At 39.6% G+C, this 17,807-nt stretch overlaps 1 protein-coding gene across 2 annotated transcripts in view; it reads right to left on the minus strand.

Moving 5' to 3' along the window:
* The window catches only part of SUCLG2 (succinate-CoA ligase GDP-forming subunit beta), a 229,682-nt gene that overhangs the window by 90,175 nt on the left and 121,700 nt on the right, over positions 1-17,807 (minus strand). For both annotated transcript variants that reach the window (XM_026722126.2, XM_087923634.1), the window contains exons 5-7: positions 16,585-16,737; positions 7,177-7,266; positions 1,572-1,668 (exon numbers count right to left, since the gene is read on the minus strand). In XM_026722126.2, the coding sequence (XP_026577911.1) occupies positions 1,572-1,668; positions 7,177-7,266; positions 16,585-16,737 (340 nt within the window). The remainder of the gene's footprint in view (positions 1-1,571; positions 1,669-7,176; positions 7,267-16,584; positions 16,738-17,807) is intronic.

The raw sequence follows: 17,807 nt of genomic DNA on the forward strand, positions 1-17,807 counted from the left end.
AAAAGTTGTAAAACGGGACACAAATCCCGACTTTCTTCCTTAGCAATGGAACTTTGGAGGGTCGATTATAGTTGTAAGTCAAGGACTACCTGTTATTGCCAAATAGCAAATTGTTTTTCCAAATACTAGAAAGGATTTATATTTTTCTGTGATATAATCCCTTCTACCTAATTCCAGAGCAGCTATGGAACTGTATTCTCCAAGCTATAGGATGGAAGAAATCAAGATCAGATAGATTTGTTTCAGATGAATTGGGAGACAGAACTACTCTTGATAGGAGAGAATAAAACATAGAATGAATCAAGCAAGGTCCTCAAGAGATGGCCATTGAGATGTCAACTAATGAAATCCCTTCAATGTTCAGATGAAGACTTGATCACTGGGAAAACTGATTAATACAGATCTAGTAGAGGTGGTCACTGTCAAAGGATTGTGTGATGTTGTTAAAGAAGACAAAAGGGAAGCGTTAATTGGAACCTCGCCAAACTACATCATATGCATGGAGAACAGAGCTTCTAAAAAACAACTCTGTAAATATGATCCAAAGGAAACTAGAAAGAGGAAACTTGATTAACTGAAATATGAAAACAGCTATGAAAGTTGTTCTAGTTTCAAGTAGGATAATGTATAAATGTCTTCCATAAATAAATAGCCACTAAGTAAGAAAAGGATCCTCTGTGGAAAGATTAAATGCCTGTTAACTCCACAGAATAAATGAAGTGACTCCATAACTGCCTTGTGAAGATCTACAGTGATTTTTAAATTATAATTCCTGATGCAATCCTGTTGGAATGAATTTTTAGTGTCAAGATGAATATAATGATAAACCATAATTACACTAAAGCTTGATTTCGACTTGCCCACAACTGCACATGGACATCAACACATACATAGTCAGGGAAGGGTTTGATGGGTAAGTATAGGTTGCAAATGGTTGCAGATGGGTCGATGCACATTACCTCCCAAATCTCAACTATGTGTTGTGTGGAGATACACATCCTATATGCTCATTGGTTGTTCCAACTTTCTGTTGGAAGCACATGGGACATCAACACATACATAGTCAGGGAAGGGTTTGATGGGTAAGTATAGGTTGCAAATGGTTGCACATTACCTCCCAAATCTCAACTATGTGTTGTGTGGAGATACACATCCTATATGCTCATTGGTTGTTCCAACTTTCTGTTGGGAAGCAGGCAGAAGGCAAGGCACATTCAAGCAATGTTAACATTCGCAGAAGTATAAATGGAACAGTTATGCAACTGTCTTTGAACGACAGATGCATATGTTCCCTGATTTACAGTGAAGTCTAACCCAAGCTTAAGCCATAAATAGAAGGCTGATTTTGTCTGTGACAAGGAAAACACAAGAAAGAAGTTGTATCTATAGACCATTCAAATTCTCTAAGGCACCATTCTGATACTGAGAATGTGAAGAATTTTTATTACTTTTTAATGTTTGTTAGCTCTGCCTTGAAGCACTAACACCCCATGCTCAAGAACATTAATCTAAAAAGTGTTTCTTTGCTAGATCAATATTTAACCCTCTACCCCCCTAAAAAAACAAGATACCTTGTCCTTCTGGAGTTTCACCAAAGGGATTCACCTCCACCTGAGTGGCATCAATTTGTAGGAAAAGATTGTATAACTTCTTTATTTGATCTGCTGCCTGAAGTGGAAAACATAATGCATAATAACATAAACAGAAAATCATAGGAAGGGGCTAAAGAATAAGAAAATAATCCTACTATATCATTAAACCTATTTGTATTTTCTCCATTGGTAAGAGAGGTTAAAATGTTAACATACTTTTATTAAGTGGAAATGCTTTATATTATCTTCAAATTGATGGCTTAAACCTTAGCCTCTTCCGCCCTCAAGTAAAAAAAAGATTGCTAGTTCAAAACATTGTCAAATATTGCATAAAGACTCCCTCTTCACAGTGCACTAAATAGGGCCTTGCAGGAAGGAAGAACAGTATCATTAATTCAAACAAACTTAATTTAAGCACAATGAACCAAGTTTGAGAGTTCATAATGAATACATTATGCTGATATGGAAGTTAAAGTGATTACCTTAATGAGACTAAATTCAGAAACTGTGAAGCAATATGCAGCTGACAAATGTAGATTAGTTGCTGAATTTGTTTAGAAAATACTTAAACCCGCCCTTCCTGCATCAAATGTGATTTCTGCTGCAGAAAGAACAGTTGAAAAATTGAGTTATTTGCTCTCAAAACCTGGCTTTATTCATTGTGCTTAATTTTATTGATGCATGACCAGGATTAAACTTCCCTGAGTAATTTTCTCTCTGTATTATCTTTCTTTTCAGGGAAAATCCCTCATTAAATAGATGGCATAATTAAAAATGTTCCACAAATAAACTAATAATGAAAGTAACAAATATTTAATACATATAGCAGAGGTGGCCAATTATTTATTCCCCAGTATCAGAATTGTGCCCTCACAACGGCTCACCATAAATCACTCCAAAACGGCATCAAGAAAGTTTGAAAGTTTCTTCTTCATGTGAAGAAGAAAATCTAATATACTTCTTATGAACTGGTGATTTATTTTTCCTTGTTGCTGAAAGTTCTTCCTTTATTTCTTTTTCCTGACTCCCGAAAATTTATTGATGACTCTTTCTTTTCCTCTATTTGACCTTTAAAGCAACTTTGTGATGTAAGGTTAATCTGATGGAAAGTGATAAGCCCAGAGAGGAAGAATTTACATCTGAGTTCCTTTTACCTAAAACAATGAGGCTAAATACAGCATTGGTTTACTAGTCACCAATGATGTCATGGACATTAACCAATAGATTCCCAGTATTTGTACTAAGGGATACTCCTTAGGAATTTAAGAAGAAGCCTGAGAGATGCAAAATCACCTTCAGGGCTAGAAATGTGTAGTTCTTCTTGCATACAAATTTGTTTACTTCACAGGAAGGGGCAGTACCAGTACCCTTCATTTCTAAAGTTTGAATGGAGCCTCCACAACAGTCTCTCCAAAATTTTCCACCAACCTTTGTAATTGCTGATGTGGTAAAGGGACAACATTTAAAATAATATCCTATTAAGTATTTTAAAAATGGAGATTTAAATTTAGTTTTGTTTTCCTTTTTATGGTGGGGAGAGCATAAGCAACAAGAAATAGATGACAGACAGACAGACAGACACACACACCAGTAGATAGCATTGATTCAAAGAAGAATGAAGATCTCTGCTTTAAGACTGTTCCATTTAACAAAACAAAATACAAAATACTAACTTGCCTCTCTAAGACATAGATTCTGTTTAGTGCAAGACTATTTTGAGTGGAAACTTTAACTAGACACCTTCTAAGATAGTGGTCAATCCAGGCTGTTTATCTGAAAGGAGTGGTCAGCCAGCAGCAGACATATTAATGGATTTCTGAGATTTCCCGTTTTGATTTTCCATGACAATCCAAAGCAATGCTACATCAGGTCATTTTATAAAATGGTAATTACATTTGGCTTCATGGTGATGAAAATGGTAGCTGTTTGGAGCACTGAACTTTTAAAGAAAAGAACTAAGAGGCAAGTTAGCAGTAGGACAGGCCAAAATAGTTGCTGAGATCAGGATATTATTATTATTCCACAATTTAAGTCATTCCAGTGGAGTTTATTATTTCTACTGGTATGAGCAATTTTATGCATGTACAAATGTGCAGAGTTCGGCTGTCAACTTTTTTTCAGAATACATTTAATTTGAATTAGCAATTCCATTTAACATGTAACATAAAGCCTAGTGCTGATATAGTTACCATAATGTAAACTTAAAGTACATTTTTCCGTACTGATACTTGAGAAGAAATTCAATAATCATGCATTATTTTAGAAGATTGTTAAATAACCATCCTCACCAAAGAGACAACTAAAAGGCTATCAAGCATTATGAAAATTTATCCACAGCTTGTTAAACATTAGATTTAACCGTAGAACCACAATTCTTCTAGTATCTACCTACTGGGGAATATAAATGATTATCGTAAGACCAAATTAAATAGACCTTTGATTACACTGATGTAGCCATTATGTTTCTATGCTTCAGTAAATCACACTGCAAAGGTTATAGCACATGGGAAGAAATGTATTAGATGTTGTTTTGTTCGGCAGTTCATGCATTGTGCTAATAATGACATGATAAGCTAAAAAGATTAAATAATAATTCTCTCTCATTAATGATACTGCTAAAACTTCAAATGGGTGTTAATTATCTTAATGTTTATGCATTTGTTAATTGCACAGTTGGGATGGGAATTAATTAAAAGTGGTATATTAAAAATTCAAAGGTTTTATAAAAGTGGCATTTTGATGGTATGGGAAAGTCTGTAGAAAAACCATTTATCATCTTTCTCTTCCCAGAACAGTAAAAAAAGATCAAGCTTGTTGCAAAATGTGAGTTGGGTGGTCCTATCAATATGTTTAATAAATAAGCGTTTGGGAGTTGGGTGGCCATATAAATGTGTTTAATAAACATAAATAAATAAACTCAAAAAGATAGCGACAAGTTTTAAACCCTGAGAATAAGTCTTAAAGCAGTAAAATGTATACAGAAAGTCTAAATTTGTTTCATGAACATGAATGGAAAGGAATTTAGGATAGATTTAAAAAAAATAACTATAGAAGCCCTACTACAGAAAATATTAAAGTTACACATATGTGTAGTTTAAAATGGATATTAAAACTTTCACAAGATGTGAAAGTATTAAGATGTAAATGGTTACTAGTAAAATGGGCTTACATTAATTCAAAAGGAAAATGTGTCTTAGCATAAATTACTAGGAATGTAACAAGAATAGTATTCAGTTTCAGTGATTTCTGCTGGTACCTGCTTGGCCATTATGGGAATAAGATGTTGATTTAGACAACACTTTGATTGTATAGAGTAGCAAAAAGATTCTGGTCACTGAAGTCCCTACTTCTTAAAGTTGCTGAGATTGAGAAACATTGCTTTGAGAGTATCTGTGATGATAAATAGAGGCCAAATCTCTATAAACATGTAAAAGCACACATGATTTTATCTCTATTTTTTCTTAATTTATGCCTGCATGAAATGACAGATAGACTTTTATGCATGAGTAATAAGATAAATTTAAGAGTTAGGGTCAGGTATTCCATGCACTGTATTTCCTTGTAGTTCTGTCTTGCCTAATCAGCCAGGCCATGAATGTAATTTTCTGGGCTCAATTCTTTCAAATAACTCAGTTTGTGTCATGTGGTTCATGTCACTTCCTCTACTCTTTTCTAATTTCAGTAAAGGAGTCTTTTGATTATTATGTTGAATGCTAGTGCTACTTTAGACAATACAGCTCATTCCGATGATCAACTGGTATTTGGGGTTGTGGTCATAGTCTTTCTTCTAAAGCCTCCTACCACAGCATGAACCAGCTGATGAGGAAGTGATATAATGTTTTCTTTTTGTGTCCAAGTTTTTTATTTATATATAAACATTATGAATACAGTGTATTGTCCAGGTATATCATTTTACAAAAGAAAGGAGGAAAAAAAATAATAATAACGTATACACCTAGTATCGTAGTGGTACAATAGAATAATGAATAATGTTAACCAAACTTATAATTATGTTGGCTTATTTACAATCCTATTAATTATATTAGCATATTTATACTTATAATTATGTTGGCTTATTTACAATCCTATTAATTGTATTAGCATATTTATAGTTATAAATCATGTTTATGTTTAATTTATATATTCATCTAATGCCAATCATCTAATTTCTACCTCTTATCTCTAACCATTCATAAAATCTATTCCAAGTTAAGTAATACTTTGTATCTCCGTTATCTTTTATTTTCAATCTCAATCTATCCATCTTTGCACAGGTTCTCTTTTCTTAACTGAACTTTTGTATTAAGGAGGACTTAATCAGACCATTCCTACCTAGATTCACTCCTTTCTGTACATGGAAACAAACTGGTTCCATTTTATGCTCACAAAGCACTTCCAAGGTTCTGAAAAGGTCCTTTTGAAAATGTCAACAGGCACTTTAAAAAGCCACCTGTGAAAAACAGCAAACATTTCCAATATAGAGTGAAAAATCTACTTCCAACAACCAAGGAAGAAAAAAAATTAAGGCAAGAATAGATTCTTAGAATTTAATTGATGATTGTCACTGTTGCTACCACTAATTTATAACATATTTTTTTCTGAATGCTTAAAATGTATAGCAATAGCACTTAGACCTACATACTGCTTTACAGTGCTTTACAGTCCTCTCTAAGAGGTTTACAGAGTCAGCAAATTGCCCCCAATAGAATAGGATAGGATAGGACAGGACAGGACAGGACAGGACAGGACAGAATAGAATACTTTATTGGCTGGTGGACTGCTGGTAGGGATCCCCCCTTCCCAGGTCCCCAAGAAGGGAAACCTTGTTGGGTAACTTGCCTCACAGACAGTAACAATTACTCAGCAAATTTAACCACATGGCCTTTAAAATGGTGGCCTTCTCATGGCAGAATGAAAACAAAAGCAGCTATCACTGCCCGGCCTGCTGAAAGCAAAACCGCTCAGCGGGAAGGTGCAGGGGCTAATTGCCTGCCCTGAGATGTTCTGCGGGGAAAGCCTTGCAATAAAAAGGAAAAAAAGGCTGCACTTTTAAATTGAAGCTTCAAACCTTGAAGGGACAGAGCGTTTACTCAGCTGGCTGGGAGATCGGAGAGATAAGCTTCCTTGTTTAGAAGTTTAAGGCAGCTTTAGCCTCCGGAGGCTAGAACGTAAAAAAAAAACCAACCCCAAGCGAAATGACTTTTGAAGGTTCCCAGGGGACTAGTTGTGACAGAAACTATGGTTTTACCTGACCTGAGAAATATATCAGCTAAATCAGCTAAATCGCCAGTGTTCCGTTCCGACCAGGAAAACAATAACACAACCTGTCTGAAGAAAGGCTGAGCTAAAACTGAGGACCCTAAGGAGGAGTCTCGTGGAGCAGGAGTGTCCTCAAGTTTAAGCCCAGCCTTTCTAGAAGGGACTGAAGCACCTTCCCATCACTGAATGCTCTGAACAGCTCATGGGAGAACATCAATGCCTGGAACACAACACATATGCAACCAGAAAATTCTCAAAGTTGGATTGAGCAAAATGATTGACTGACATCTCAGCATAGTGAAAAGCTAATTCCTGAAAATGTTACCTGCTGCTGCAAAGGCCCTTTGAATCCCAAATTTTCTGCCAGCCGTACTGCTTGAGTATCCTTCACACCTTCAAAAATATCTATTTCTTCCTGTTACAATAAAGGGCATAAATAAAAATATTCAGCTGGAAAACATAATTTCAACAGTTAAAAAAATACTTAACATATTCTGCAAATTAGCAATTAATATTTGGCAAGTTGCCAAAATTCCAAGAATGCAAGCTATAGGGTATGTTATAATTACTACACTCTCCATGAAAAAAGAGTCTCTTGGAAAATCATGAAATTCTTCAGGGTGGCATGCTGACAAGGCAATCTGACACCAGTTTTCACTTTTAATTACTGTACAGATGGCATTGATGAATACATATTCTATTAATTTTTGTGACCAATTTAGACACGGAAACAAAGCAATGTTGTTAATGCCCAACAATATTCTTCTTCAATTTTTCAGTTCAAATATGCATTATTGTTGTTGCTGTTGCTGTTTACAGAATGTTATGTGCTCACAAACTTATAGACCAGTCTCAGGTTAAGCTTTGTTACTGTCTCATTAAGCATTCTTTCATGTAGTAGCCATTTTTCACTCCTATAATTTGAAATAATAGAAGACTGTCATGTGAAAAGAAAAGGAATTTTGAGTAACCAATTTGAAAAATACAGTGTTTACCTGCTGAGTGAATAGGAGGCTAATTTATAAATCAAAGGAATCAGATGCTTTTGCTATTGTTTTTCTATACCACTTCAGACTGGATATGATATTTGAAATGTTTTTGTTATGTTTATGTAGTGTATATTGTAGGTAGAGGTTTGAAAGTTGCATGCAACAAAATTTCATTTTAATGTATGCCAATTAATGTACATTTAAACGTGACAATAAAGTTATTCTAAGTCAGTTCTAAAGTACTGTACATCTACTGCACTAAACAGAGAAATTAAGGTCCCTGATATCACAGATATCTTTATCGGGATGAAATTAAATAATCTATATTTCCTTTATAGTGGTACAATCTATACTCCCCCCCCCCTACTTCATGATTATAAAGAAAACTTTGGAACGTGCAGGTTGTCAACTGACTCTCATATTTTAAAGAGTACTTGTTGAGGCTACAAGTTCTCCCATGAGCTGTTCAGAGCATCCAGTAGTGGAAGGTGCTTCAGTCTCTGCTGGGTTTAATTTGTGGCACGCTTCTCTTCCTCCACAGGACTCGTCCCCAGCGTTCCCCAGTTTTGGCTCAGCCTCATTGTGGAAAGGCAGTGCTTTTTGTTCTTCCTTGGCCGAAACAGGAATATTACTCAGCAGGTTTGGATATAGTCCACTTCGTTTTTTTTCAGGCTTTTAGCCTCCAAACCACTTTACAATCTCCCGACATTAGCTCTCTCCATCTGGTCGTCGGAGATAATTTGCATTTTCGGACAGTGCTGTTTCGCACCCAAAGTGGTGGGCGGCTTTGGCATTGCTCTGAGCCCCCCCCATCTGCTTGTTCTACCCCCTGCCATTGTGATTCTGCATTGCCTTTCTCTATATCGGCAATAGTGGCATGGGCATTTTCACTCTCATCCGAGTCATATCGTTTGAGTTTTCCCTTCGGAATGCTGTCTTGGTGTGGAAAGCAGTAAGAATTCTTTCTACCCCTCCCCCCGCCGTTCCTTTTAGCCACAAGGAGAACCCGTCGGAGGCATTTCCCCACGTGGTGGGAGTTTGTTGCTGAGATGCGCGCCAAAAATAATGGCCATTGTTTTTGCCTTTACTTTTTTAAAAAATAACCTAGGGAATTATTACACCTCATTTTCTTATTAGATTTGAGGCCATCCGTGTTGGCTTAACCCTCATAGCCTTACCCAGCAGCACAACAGCCAGGCCTGTGTCCGCCTGTGCAGGGAAGCTGTTGAAGGCCTCTCTTTATTATCTTGGCCTTTCAGGCATTCTTAATTTGGCTGTTTGGATATTCACTCTATCAAGCTGTTTCTCTATTAATAAAGCTGAATGCCATACATGTAAGTACCCACGAAAACTATATATATATGTATGTATGTATGTATGTATGTATGTATGTATATGTATATGTATATGTTGTGACTCGAAGGTTTGAGCCTACTCTGTTAGAAGACACAGACTTGAGCAATGAGGAAGAGGAGGATTTGGCCTTGAGGTTTGAGCCTGCTTTGCTGGAGGATTTGGAATTGCCTTCCTCCCCAGGACCTTCCTCCCTGGTTGTGCCTCAGGTGTCGGCAGATAATTAGGAGAGCATAGCGGAGCCTCTGGCTAAGGATCAAACTGAGGAATGTTGGTTTGATGCGAGGCAAAGACGCAGGCATAGGTGTGAGATGCAACGTAGAAGGAAAGGACAAATCAGGGACTGAGATGAGAGACTGACATGCCCCTCAGGGAATAAAAGTGGGTGTGTTAGCTCTGGATCCTCGTTCAGGACAACTTGTTAATTTGGGATAGAAGCTTCTGCATTTTTCCTGTGTGTGGTGTCGGCTCGTGATTTATGCTTCCTTATCAGACTTGGCAGACAGCTGGCGTGAGACTGCCAAGAATGTTTTTGGATTAAGGAAGTTAACCCTGTAGTTACTGGGCTTGCCTGCTTATTTGTGTTTCAGTTGGAAGTTTGGACTTATTACTTTGTTTGTCCAGGTGAGACATAACATATATCTATATCTATATATCTATATCTATATATCTATATCTAATCTATATCTATATCATCTATATCTATATCTATCTATCTATATTGGTGACTTTCATTCACTCCAATAAAAATAACAACAACAACAATAATAGTAATAATAATAAAATATTCAGTATTAATATCTTAATAAGGAAATATATTATTACTGTGATACGACTCATATTATATATACATATATCTTAATTGAAAAACAAAACAAAATACGGGGATAAGATATTATCAGGGCAACTGGTCCCTTCTTGGATCAGGCCCCTGGGCGTGCCAACCGCCTCAACAGTACCGCTGTGAATAACAAGCAAACTGCATCTCTTTCAATTCAAAACGGCTGGCGGTAGAAACTCTCAACCCTCAACATCAAGGGTCAAAGCTAAATCTCAGCACAAATCCAAGCAGACAAAAGGTCATCCTAAAGCTTCAGAAAAGGATGCCCACAGGCACCATATAGCATTAGAAAAGCAAATAGATAAGTCCTCACAGGACCTTCTGCCCCCCAGTCCAGTACCATTTACCTCTTTCTATCCTTTTTCTCCCCTAGATCTCTCCCTCTTATCCAGACACAGCTTGATTTCCCAGAGTCAACAGGCCCAGTTGCCTGGAACACAGACCACGCGAAGGGCTCCTGAAGCTACATTCACTCCGATGGCTGCCGGTCTTCGACAGGACGACATTCTTCCAGAGGAAGTTCCAAAGAGAATGAAGGCATGGATGGAGCTGGCAATCCGCCAGGGAATTGCAGCATGTCTTCAACATGCAGTTCTGACCAGGGAACACCCGGTAACCACTGATTATGATTCTCAATCTCTAAGGTCGTTGACCACATTGGAGCAACATTATACCCAGGTACAGTTTCAGGGGGACATGCCCCTCCAGGGGCCACAGGAGGAGGAGGAGGAAGAAGTGGATCACATTGATCAAACGGAACAGATTGGATCAGGATCAATACATGACAGTGACCTGGCCTTGTCAGAAGCAGACCCCCTAGAAAGTGGGATGTCTGAGGATGAGGGCCTCATTCCTGATCAACAGGTATTTTCGGGCTTATTCTGCCCACAACTATTCAAATCACTTTTGTTTAAGGCAAAAAACATTGCACGCCTGAACAAGTCAGCCTCTTCTACCACTCCAACTCCTTCAGAAGTGGGACCAGAAGATCTTATTTACAACCAACCGGTAGTCAAGGCAGATGTGATTCCAGTTCCTCACGTTTTCAGACCTGGTACAGAAACAGTGGGCGTCTGCAGCGGTGTACCCTGCCCCCATGGGATATGACAGGAAATATTTTAATTTGGCCCCTGATTTCTCAAAATTGTTGAATACTCCCGAAGTAGACAAACCTATAGTGAGATTAGCATCCTCGTCCTCCATTCCCAGTGAAGTGCTGGAGGTATTAAAGCTGGAGGAAAAACAGGCCGAGCTTGCCCTACGCAGGGCCCATCAGTCTGATGCGTGTGCCATCAGAGCGGCCCCGGCCACTTCTTTCTTTACCCGTGCTTCTCTCCGTCTCTTACGGGAGCATGTCCCTAATTCCAACATTAGAGCGCACCAAGATATTGCTGAACTTATAGCAGCCGCTGAATTATCAGCTGACGCAACTTATGCATCAAGTTTTCAGCCAGGGCCATTACCTCACAATGCCACAGCGCGACGCTTACTATGGTTAAAACATTGGCAAGCGGACATTAAGCACAAATGCAAGCTGGCTTCATCTCCTATTGTGGGAGACAGATTCTCTGGCCCTGCCCTCAACCCGCTTCTAATTGAAACCCAAAACAAAAAGAAAATTCTATTTTCTCTTTTTCGGAAGTCAGATTCTAGAAACCCACAGTCCTTTTGGAGAGGATCCTTTTGGCCCTTTTATCAGGGATTCTTCTCACCCAGATACCAGAGACCCCCATCTTTCAGATCAGGGCAGCAGCCAGAGAGGTCCGACTTCGGGGATAGGAACAGAAGGGGTGGCCAATCAAAGAGATCCTTTCGAGGAGCAGGAAATAGGTCCTTCTGATCCTTTCGAGGAGCAGGAAATAGGTCTTTCTCCCCGGACCCGGCTCCTATTGGTGGATGCCTTAAATTATTTGTGGACCAATGGGACTCCTCAACATCTGATTCCTGGTCAGAGACATGAACAGATTTGGTCTTGCGCTGGAGTTTCAATCTACTCCCTCAGACTTTTTCATGTCATGCTCTGTTTCCAGAGATCCGGTTAAATGTAATCTTATGGGAACAGCTATCCATCATCTACTGGACATACGAGCCATCAAACCAGTAGCTACCAATCAATGAGGGCGAGGTTTCTATTCATATCTTTTTGTTGTTCCCAAAAGTTCGGGGGGGTGGAGAGCAATATTGGATCTGAAACGTCTCAACCGTTTCTTAGTATATCGCAAGTTTAAAATGCACACCCTACAATCTATCTTACTTTGCATCAAAAAGGGTGACGTCCTTACGTCCATAGATCTGGCAGAGGCGTACCTACATATTGCTATTCGGCCTTCCCACTATAAATTTCTGAGATTCTGTTATAATAACAACCATTTCGAATATATGGCCCTTCCTTTTGGACTAGCTTCTTCCCCCAGGACCTTCACGAAGGTTCTCGCAGTGCTAGCTATCTCCGAGATATCCCCATATGACTCCAGTGTTATCTTGATGACATGTTGATTTTGTCATCTTCCAATCATCAGGCAGTCAGAGATACTCAGAACACATTACAATCCCTACAACAACATGGGTTCTCAATATATTGGAAAAAGTATCATTTAACACCATCGACTCGGTCAACCCATCAGGGGGCAGTCATAGATACAGTGGAAGACAAAATTTACCTGTCACCAGATAGACTAAATAGCATTCAGCAATTAATTAACTAGATCAGGGGTCTTAAGAGGGTGTCCCTAGCGGAACTATCAAAATTGTTAGGCAAGATGATCTCATGTATATCTATCGTCCCTTGGGCCTGGCTCCACACTAGATTCCTCCAGGGAGTTCCTGCTCCCATACCAGCGCTCCAGCCGAAGCAACTCCAAATACAAGGTCAAGGTACCATCAAAGGTCCTCATATCTCTCCTCTGGTGGACCAGACCAGTCATCAACAGAGGCTGCCTCTTCAAAGAGCCACACAGACTTACCATCACCACCGATGCCAGCCTGTTTGGATGGGGAGCACATGTTCAATCACTCACAATCCAAGGCCGCTGGTCCGCCATAGAACAGCCATAAACTGGCTGGAGCTTCGAGCAATACACCTGGCTCTCCGCAGCTTCCTTCCACAAGTATGCAATCAGCACATACTAATATTGACCGACAACATAACAGCCAAAGCTCACATAAACAAACGGGGGGCACACAGTCGAAACATCTCATGTGGGAAGCGGAGCACTTGTGCCGTTGGGTGGAGAGCAACCTACTTTCCATCAGAACAGAGCACATTTCGGGCCTGTCGAGTACACAGGCAGACTGACTAAGCAGGGCCACGATTGATCAATCGGAGTGGCGCCTCCATCCGACCCTGTTTCAAGAGGCGGTTGGGACATTTGGTGGTGGACCTGTTTGCTTCCCCCCTCAACACTCAGGTATCCCTCGCAAGGAGCGGAGAACTTCAATTTGCTTCACTGTTGTTGGCCCCCGGGGCTTCTGTATGCATTCCTGCCACTTCCACTGCTTCCCAAGGTCATCCAGAAACTGCTAGACGAGAGGGCGGAGCTACTTCTAGAAGCTCCTTACTGGCCCAGACAGCCGTGGTTTGCAGACCTCTGCAGTCTATCCATATCAATACCATGGAGAATTCGCCAGGCAGGGTCTTGCTAACCAAGGTACCCCTTCAACATCCGGACCCTCAATGGTTGCACCTGACCGCCTGGAGGTTGAGCGGAGTTGTCTGAAGAGCGAAAATTTTTCCAACAGAGTTATCGCCACTTTCCAAGCCGCCAGACGCCCCTCAACAACTCGCATTTACAATGCCACATGGTCCAGTTTCTGCAAATGGTGTGCCAAGTCTCGAATTGATCCCATCTCTCCTTCTGTGGCTCAAATTCTAGAGTTCTCGCAAGAGGGACTTGACAAGGGATTATCACCTAATACATTGAAAAGACAGGTGGCGGCCTTGGCGTCAGTTCTCACTTGTGAAGGTCTACTATCTCTTTCCCATCATCCACACATACAGAGCTTCCTTCGAGGAGCCACAAATTTACACCCCCCAGAGGTACACCGTTATCCCACCTGTCACACTCACCAAAGGCCCTGTTGAACCCTTGAAATCAAGAAAGGTCTACAATTTCTGACATATAAAGTAGTTTTCCTTGTAGCGGTCACTTCTGCTCATCGTATTTCTGAACTTGCAGCTTTGTCTATCAGACAAGATCTTTGTGTTTTCCATTCTGACTGGGTGGTCCTTTGTCCTGATCCTACCTTTATTCCCAAAATTAACTCGGTTTTTCATAGGGCACAAGAACTGATACTTCCTAATTTTTGTCCCAGACCATCCCAAGGGTTGGAACTACAATGGCATAGGCTTGATGTGAGGCGAGCATTGCAAATATATATTAACCGCACAGCAACTTTCAAAAAAACCCGGAAGCCTTATTTGTGTCATTTCAGCCCAACACTCAGGGGTGCAAGGTCTCATCTTCTACAATAGGCCGTTGGCTACGGGCCACAATAGCGAAAACGTATCAGACTCAATCACTGCAGGTGCCCAGGGGCATAACAGCTCATTCAACAAAGAGCGCTGCAACATCGGCAGCGTGGGCCACACAGGCACCAATAACTGAAATTTGTCGAGCCGCAACCTGGGCCTCTCCTTCACCATTCATTAGGCATTATAAAATAGATGTGTTTGCATTCGCTGAGGCCTCCTTTGGCAGAAGAGTTCTGCAACGGGTCCACAGGGACCAGGAGGGGTTTCCAGGCCAGACGGAGTCCCTCCTATAGGACAGGCCAAGCTTTGGTATGTCCCACTACTGGATGCTCTGAACAGCTTATGGGAGAAAGGGCGTTGATAAGTATAGGGCATACCTGACATGCCCATTCTCTTTGAGATGTGAAGAGCATCCAGACCCACCCCTTTTCCATCTGGTGAGGTCCTGTTTCAGCCAACAAATGTGTTAGGGCATTGAGGACGAGGGCATTTATTTCTCTGATCTTCGCCAAAACTGGGGAACGCTGGGGAGGAGTCCTGTGGAGGAGGAGGAGCGTTCCAGAAATTAAGCCCAGCCTACACATGCAGAGACTGAAGCACCTCCCACTACTGGATGCTCTTCACAGCTCAAAGAGAACGGGAGTGTCAGGTAAGTACCAACACCCTTTTTAGTCCATTTACCAGGCTATAATTCCCATTATATACAATTAAACTTTCTTCAACGGGCATGTAAGAACTGTACTGCAAAAAAAGAATAATCTAACCAAGTTAATATTCATTAACTTACAAAATTTACTAATTAGCAAAAGTAATTTGCAACTATTATAAACTCTTCCAAGGTCATGTCCCACTTTGTACTACATTCAGACACTTCTGAAAATCCTCACATTCCATTCTGCTATAAATGTAAAGTATGAATAAATAGGTGGACCTATCTTTTTTTTTTTTTTTAGATCTGCTATTCCATAAGTCGGGTTACCACAACACCTCCCTTCAGTAGTATATTATTGTTCATACCTCCCCTAAAAATACAGAGTGAACAATGAAAGCAATGCAATGAAACTTACATTTCATTGCATTGGTGGATTTAGTCCAACAATGTAACTTAAGTAAGGCTTTTCACACTTCCCCTGGACTCTGTCTGCACCTCCCCGAGAGAGGTACATCTCACAGTTTGGGAAACCCTGCAGTAAGTAGTAGAACGATCTCTTCAAAGTAAGAGCTTTTAATGGGAGGTAAAGATGAATAGATTAATAGAGCGTGGAAGTGTCTGTACAAGCTCTAGCATATGAGAATGGTTACACTGTTGTTCAAATGAAATAAAAAAACTGTGTACCTGGAAGTACAGGTAGTCCTTTAATTCAGCCCCCAATTTTTTGTCGCTAAGCTTGACAGTTGTTAAGTGAGTTTTGCCCCATTTTATGACTTTCCTTGCCACAGTTGTTAAGTTACTGACATGGTCTGTCTTCCCCATTGACTTTGCTTGTTGCAAATGGTGCTCACATGACCCTGGGACGCTGCAACCATTATAAATATGAGTCAGTTGCCAAGCATCTGAATTTTGATCACATGACCATGAAGATACTGCAATGGTTTTAAATGTGAAAAAATGGTCATAAATCACTTTTTTTCAGTGCCATTGTAACTTCAAAGTTACTAAACAAACTGTTATAAGTTGAGGACTACTGTATGTAATTCAAATAATTTGTGTGATAATGTCATGATGCACAAAGGTTATTGATAATCATATTAGCTCCTGTTCAGGTTAAATATGTATCAAAATCTACACGAATTTATTTATTATTTTATTCAATCCATTTGTGTGCTGCCCATCTCATCCAAAGAAAGACTTTGGACTGCTTCTAAATATTAAAATCAAATATTAAAAATCATTAGCTCTCCTTCTGGATGCATCAATATAAATGTATATAAAACATCTGGAACATTTGAGGAATGCTTTACAGATATCATCATAGGTCTTCTATTAATAGTCACATCAACTCAGACTTGATTATTTATTCAAAGAGAATATAACAGTGCAGTTTGCGTGAACACAAACAATTTTAAACTAAAATGTACCTTGAAAATAAGTTCTGGAGTTTTTGCAGCTACTTCTTCAATATCAACCCCACCTTGTGGGCTACCAACAAGAACAGGCCCATTGCAAGCTCGATCCATTAATATTGCAAAATATGTCTCTCTGGAAATGTTTAGTGCTTCTGCCACCATAACCTAAAAAATATAATTTGACAATGTATTATTAGTATGCCTTGGCTAACAAGATCCAACAGTCTTTTCATTTTATTGGCTGTATAAGAAATAAAGTCTTCCAAATGAGGAAGAGAATCTAGCATCTGTAATAACAGAATGCCAGAGTTCAACCCACATTCTGGAATCCTTCAGTAATGTGTTATAAAATTAATTATTTCATTAAAATGTGGGTACCTTATTATATTATCATCGTGTAAATGGAAAGTATACCTTTCCATTTCAACTTATGACAATCTGAGAGAGATGGTATCCCAGGAGCAGTTTCCCAGAGGGAACATTCCAGAAAGGGGCGGGATGAGAGAGAAGAGGCAGCCCAGCCCAGAGCTGGTTAGTAGACAGGGCAAGAAAGCGAGGATAGCCTCTACCTAGAATCTCCCACAGTATATCCTTTAGGGCAGGGATATCAAATTGGTGGCCTGCGGGACGAATGCATCACGTGCAGGCCACGCCTACCCCAGCTCCACAAAGGAAAAAACACTGTGATACATTACATGATGGCAATGTGACGTGGCGAATTCGACACCTGTGCTTTAGTGTGAGAATAGTAAGAATTTAGTCTGGCAAAATTCTGTCTATTGTATATGCAAATAAAGAAGTGAGTAGTGGAGGATTGTTCCATACCGCTCTTGGGCTTAGCTCAGCAGAATCACCCACAATACAGATTATCCCGTATGGTGAAGACAGTGATTCAATTTTGGGAGATTAGTAGATTTAGAGCCATAGTGGTGCAGTGGTTCGAATACAGTTGTCTCCTTCTTCTTTAGACCAAGAAAAAACTGTCAACTTTGCGGAACAGATTAGACTAAAGCGTATTCACATCTATAATAAATACAACCCAACCATTTCACACTATATGCTCACAATATTTGCAGCACTGCTGAAATTGTAACATCTACATCAAGTCATTGGAATCTCATTTAGAATGTGAAAGAATTAATCAGAAATAATGCATGTCAATAATTTCAGTAGTATATTAAGCAAACAACTAACATAATTCACATGTTATAAACACTATGCAAAATTACAAATTG

Source organism: Pseudonaja textilis, chromosome 2, assembly GCF_049901715.1.
Source record: "Pseudonaja textilis isolate UNSWEBS1 chromosome 2, rPseTex1.2, whole genome shotgun sequence".
Taxonomy (NCBI): Eukaryota; Metazoa; Chordata; class Lepidosauria; order Squamata; family Elapidae; genus Pseudonaja; species Pseudonaja textilis.